This window comes from Austrofundulus limnaeus, unplaced genomic scaffold (assembly GCF_001266775.1).
Source record: "Austrofundulus limnaeus strain Quisiro unplaced genomic scaffold, Austrofundulus_limnaeus-1.0 Scaffold252, whole genome shotgun sequence".
Lineage (NCBI taxonomy): Eukaryota > Metazoa > Chordata > Actinopteri > Cyprinodontiformes > Rivulidae > Austrofundulus > Austrofundulus limnaeus.
In genome coordinates, this window is record NW_013952654.1 from 95,830 (window position 1) to 101,829 (window position 6,000).

General features: G+C 35.8%; 1 protein-coding gene across 3 annotated transcripts in view; it reads right to left on the reverse strand.

Moving 5' to 3' along the window:
* Window positions 1-3,985: 3,985 nt before the first annotated feature.
* The window catches only part of atf5b (activating transcription factor 5b), a 6,120-nt gene continuing 4,105 nt past the window's right edge, over window positions 3,986-6,000 (reverse strand). For all 3 annotated transcript variants that reach the window (XM_014020418.1, XM_014020421.1, XM_014020420.1), the window contains one exon: window positions 3,986-5,162. In XM_014020418.1, coding sequence (XP_013875872.1) covers window positions 4,976-5,162 — 187 coding nt within the window. In that variant the 3' untranslated portion in view covers window positions 3,986-4,975. The remainder of the gene's footprint in view (window positions 5,163-6,000) is intronic.

Sequence of the window (6,000 nt, forward strand, 5' to 3'; positions counted from 1 at the left end):
CATGTCTTGTGATTTTTTGACAGGAGTTTTACTTTTAAACTGTCAGTGTATTTAATTTAGTTATGTTAGTTATGATAGTTTAGTTGTGATGTAAATACAATAAAAATTAAACCAACATTTATAATAATTATCATTTTGATCCATACATTGGTAATGTCTGACTGGACCTCGTGACACTTTAAGTTCAATAAATTGGACCCTGAGGTCAAAAAGGTTAAGAAACTCTGGTTTAAACAGCTTGAACTTGTTCTAATGAAAACACCTGCTTTTTATTCATTACTCATGTCTGGAATAACATGTGAGGATTTAAAATGTTTAAATGTAATAAAAACAGGGAATCTGTATGTTGGCCAGTTTTTGTTCAAAATGCTGTATTTATTTTACCCACAATCATATCATTTACTATGTAAAGCTGTCATTTTGTTCATTGTGTTTATGTTGTTATCTTTTCTTTTTGTGGAACCACTGACCTGCCACTAACTGCTAATAAAAACAGTCCTGTTTGGCTAAATCTGTTTTAATGTGCTTTTAATGTAGTCATGTTGTCCCTTTTTAACTACATGAGATTAAAAATGTAATTCCTCTTCAAATCAGCTTTACAATTTGTTTAAACTGAAGTCATCCCAGCACCGAAGAGCAGAGCAAACCCACAGATTTAATGACATTCTCTGTCAGCCCAGTTCTCCCTCATTCTCACAGTTCACTTGCATCTCGCTTTTCCTCCTGCAAGGATTGTGCGATGTTGCCTCATGCACTTGAAAGACCTACAACTGCTGGGGGAGATACCAAGAGATTTAACACACACACACTCACACGCACACACATGAACGCCTTCACACTTTGCCATGCACATGCATACACCCTGCACGAGCTGTAAGAGATGAGATAGGCAGCTGTGTTGTCGGTTGATGGCTGCAGTTTGATATGACTGCACTCAGCCCTCAGGATCAGTCTGAATAAAGCAAAGACTTGGCTGGGGGAGGGGTTGTACTTCACTTGTTAACACGGTCCCCTCGCTGGAACTGTTTGGTCAGAATGAATTAACCTCGGCTCCTGATTCTAAAGTAAAACAGAAATCTGCCACAAAGGTCAGGTGACGACTAAAGTCAGGTTTTTCATGAGATGATGATGAAGTGAGGAAAAGTAGAGAGGCAAAGAGTTGTTTCTAATCCCACCATCTTCAGCTCCCTCTGCTGAAGGCTGAAGGTGGATTATAATATGTTTGGTCTGTCTGTTAAAAAGTAAATAATAATAATTTTACTTCTGGGGTCAGCCCAGTCCAAGATGGCTGCTACAACCAACTTATTTCCAGAGGTTTATAATAACTAAGTTCTTTTTCTTAGTTATGGTACATAACTTTTTTTGAGGATTTGTAATTTTACCAGTTATTTTTTTAAAATAGCTACTTTTACTTTTTTTTTACTTACAATTACAAACCCAATTTTTGTTTTACAGAAAACAGCCGTAAGAATTATCACCAGAAAGCATCACTGTCACCCATCAAATACATTGTTCCATCAGCTGAGTTATTGATATTCTATGATTTGGTTAATTATGGTATTTTATCAGTTATGTATCGGGCTCATAAAKACACATTACCTTCAAACATCCAGTCACACTTTGTTAAAAGAGAGAGTTGTTATAATCTTAAAGGGATAGAAATGTTCATCAAACCCAAATTTAGAACCAGTTTAAAGGAAGATGACATTAAAAATGCCAGATCAATGTGTATATTTAAGAAAACCATAAAGAATAATTTGCTGGGGAAATATGTAAATGTATGAATTGTTCAAGGAGTTAAACCTTTTTTATTTTTATTTTTTATAAACTAAAGATTATTTTTGATTGAATTTATTTGTTTGAGAAAAAGGGGCAGATATAATAAGATTTATCTTCTTCTGCTACCTTTCATTTAATTTAGGATTTGTARTTTTGTTGTTTGTTGAATTTACTAACTAACTAACTAACTAACTAACTAACTAACTAACTAACTAACTAACTAACTAACTAACTAACTAACTAACTAACTAACTAACTAACTAACTAACTAACTAACTAACTAACTAACTAACTAACTTTTATTTCATTACATTTTAAAGGTAACATGGTACTTTTACTTCTTTAGTTGAAAACGTAACACCTGTGAAGTCATTACAAATGAAATCTGTCTGAACTCATAAACATGTTTCTGCTCTAAAACATAAAGAGTTGAATTTACTCAACAAAGTCATGTCAGCTCCTCTGAGACTAGTTGAGTAAACTGAGTAAAGAATATAATATGTTGCTCTGTTTACTCAACCTGACTTAGTGGAGCCAGTTTGACTCAGTAAATTCAAGTTTGTTTCTTCAGAGAGTGTGTAAAAGTACTTTTACTTTCCCAGTTGTTGTGGACATTTTTATGACTTTTACTTGTTTTCTCATCAGTGAAATTTATTTTTACCAAAGTTATTTTCTGTTCATGTAATTTTACTTTTACTTTGTTATTTTTTCTAAGTACTTCATAGAGCTCTGATTATTCCAAAAATGAACTCAGTTTTCCAGACATGGAGCTGAAATGTGGTTTTTTGAACTCAACCTTCCTATTGTGTATGAACAGATGAACAGGTAGAGCCACCTGTTCACCTGTTTTATGTCTTTTCTAGAATGAGTGATCTTAACTCAGGGGGGTCCAAACATTTAGTCACATGGGCCAAAATCATAAAGTCAGAAGGACCTGAGGGCCAAAAATATTTTCCTTTACCTGCCCAACAATAAACTAAACACTGAATACTTTAATTAAACAAATAAAGGAGTCAGATTTATTGCTGGAAATGGATGTAAATTTATCTAGATCCAGAACTTTAAAAGTGTTTTGCAGGTTTCACTTATTGAAAGAAATTTAGCAATTTTCTGGATTTCAATTGAGGGGAAAAAAACCCAATTTAGTCAATTCTGATGAATAAAATCAGGATTTAGGTCAGGCTTTTGTTGAAAATGCAGCTGTGTTCAGATGAATTTAATAAATTAATTAAAAGCAGATTGGAGCTTCTGAGCAGAAGTCACTGAATAGATGTGGAAAAAGCTAAGAGTCTGGTTATTTAAAGACAAATCATTGGTTTTGTTGACAATATTTTTTTATTATAAGATTTTACTTTGTGATAAATTTGCCCTAAAAATAAACACAAAGTCTCCATCTACATCAAACACATGTACTGGGGGGACAAATTTGTAAACAAATAAGGATAATTCTTGAACTGAAATCAGGGGCCACACAAAATCGGTTCAGGGGCCACAAATGGCCCCCGGGCCACACTTTGAACATCCCTGTCTTAACTGAAAAGTCATTCTACTTTACATCCCTGATGTTTGAATGATAACAGAGGATTCTACTGGAATTGTATTTTTACTAACTGGAAACGTATTTTTACTAACTGGAATTGTATTTTTACTGACTGGAATTGTATTTTTACTAACTGGAATTGTATTTTTACTAACTGGAATTGTATTTTTACTGACTGGAATTGTATTTTTACTGACTGGAATTGTATTTTTACTGACTGGAATTGTATTTTTACTAACTGGAATTGTATTTTTACTAACTGGAATTGTATTTTTACTAACTGGAATTGTATTTTTACTAACTAGAATTGTATTTTTAAAACCATTCACTAACATTTAGAGTTAATTTCCTTTTAAGATGGCCGGCAGTTTTTTGACAACACAAAAACTGCAGCAACTGTTTTGGTTATTGATGTAAAATTTGGTGTGGTAGTAGCTGAGGGTCATTCCTGGAACTCTGTATGAGTTTGTGATAGAATTCAAGGTTTAAATGACTTCTGTTTATTTCTCAATATTTGTGTAAAACTCTGCTGTGAAAGATGAAGGGATGCAGGAAAGCCCTGTGCGTTTGACAGCAATTCATCTATTTTTTGTCGTTGTTGCAAAGATGGTGAAACAAAAGCACACAAAGCTTCCAGCAGCAGAAAGACAAAGACCAGTCCAAAGATGAGTGATGTAACTGGTTTATTTGGCTGTCCTTTACCTGATGAATAATTTCCTGACATCAAATATTAAAGTGTCCTGAATTTCAGAAACATCAAACTGATTGAAAAGAATTTTCCAGGAAGTCGTACCGTCACCCAACATTTTATTGTTGTGTCAACAGGTGATTGTTTGTTCGCAAAAGGTACAGTTGAGACAGAGAGAGGGAGGGGGCAGGAGAAAAATAAAGCCAGTGAACATGTGTGTGTTTGTCAGAGCAGGACACCAAACCCTGAGCGTGGATCACACCCACCAGGACAAACGTCACCAGCTGAGGGGAAACTTAAGGTGAACTCAGTAAAACTGATGATTTTGAAGCCATGCAGGTAACAGAACAACACTCGCACATGCGTTTCCAAAATCAAACATGCATTACTCAGTGAAAGAGGTGGACGTACTCAACTGTTCAGCAATACAAATTCTCTAAATGTTTCCAGTAATGACTATTTGTCACACTTTTTTTATTCAGTTTGAAGCAAATGATAAATTAGCATTAAATAAAAAATAAATCAAAATATATATTTAGCATGTATCTGCCTCGATGTGGCCGACGTGTCACAGAAACAACAAGCAAAATCAATCACTATGGATAATTTCAAGAGCATTTTGTAAATAATCCATCATCGCGAGCTCAAACTGGGTCACCAGGAGGCTGTGAGAACAGTTCGGATCACAGTGGTCACGGACAAGTTCAGCATCTCTCCTTAGGTCACCTCTAAGGCTTCTTATAGTTTAGTCACCCATTAAACACTTCGCTTCTTCCTTCGTTCTCCGGAAAACTTTCCTTTTCTTTGACCGTCCCTGACCTTTTTTTAAAGAACTATCGGAATCATGCAACTACCGTTTCATTTGTGTCGAGACAAAAACCAGTTTGGACGTGGTTCTCTTGGTGCTTGTTGGGAGGGCTGCAGGTCTGAGGTCAGCGTGGGCGCTTTTACTTCTTCTTCTTCTTCTTTTAGGCACTGCCATCCTGTTTGAGGCGCTGGCTGCGAGCCTTGTACACCTCGATCAGTAAATCTTTGACGTATTGGATTTCTCGCTCCACAGACTCGGCCTTATCACGGAGCTCACGGTTCTGCCCCTCGAGGCCGTGAAGCTCCTCCTCCAAAGAGTCCAGCTCCGCCCTCTTACGCAGCCTATACCTGCAATAAAAATAGAGGGGATTTAGATACTTTTAATGTTTATAGATTTCTGCTGTCTTGTAAGTCTACACATAAACCTGATGATTCAACTCAAACATTTCTCTAAACCAAAAAGAAACAATCAGTAGGTCCTCTGGATGGTTCTTCTTTAGTGAAACGTTTCACTAAAGAAGAACCATCCAGAGGACCTACTGATTGTTTCTTTTTGGTTTTTTCTACCTGGATTACTGAGATGCATCAGGACATTTCTCTAAATCTTTATTTCCCCTGAGGTTAGCCCCACCAGTCTGACAGAGCTGGACTTGGCAGACAGAGGGGGACTTTCCATTTCCCTCCCAAACACTCAGTGACCTCACTGTGGTCAGACTCCTGCCTGACTGGACTCAACGTTTTACCTAAAATACATTCACTTTATCAACGCATGCATTAAACAGGAAGCAGAAAGCATGCTTTAAACAGGGTTCCTACAGCTTAAGGCAAGTTAAATCTAAGACTTTTTAATACTTTTTAATGCCACTTGAAAGGAAATTTATGACCAATTTTACAATAAACCCAAATGTGAAAAAAACAACAACCAGAAACAATTTTACCCAAATGTTTTGTTAACGCAGTAAATTTGGTAGTTTGTTTAAAAAATAAATGTTACCAAGTATTTTAATGTTTGAGACAAATACAGTCATCCTGTTTACAATGTGTTCACATTTTAACACCTCTGAAAGATTTATTTAAAACTTTTTAAGGCTAATTAAGGCCTTATTTTTGGATTGATGAATTCAATGACTTTTGTGTGTGTGTGTGTGTGTGTGTGTGTGTGTGTGTGTGTGTGTGTGTGTGTGTG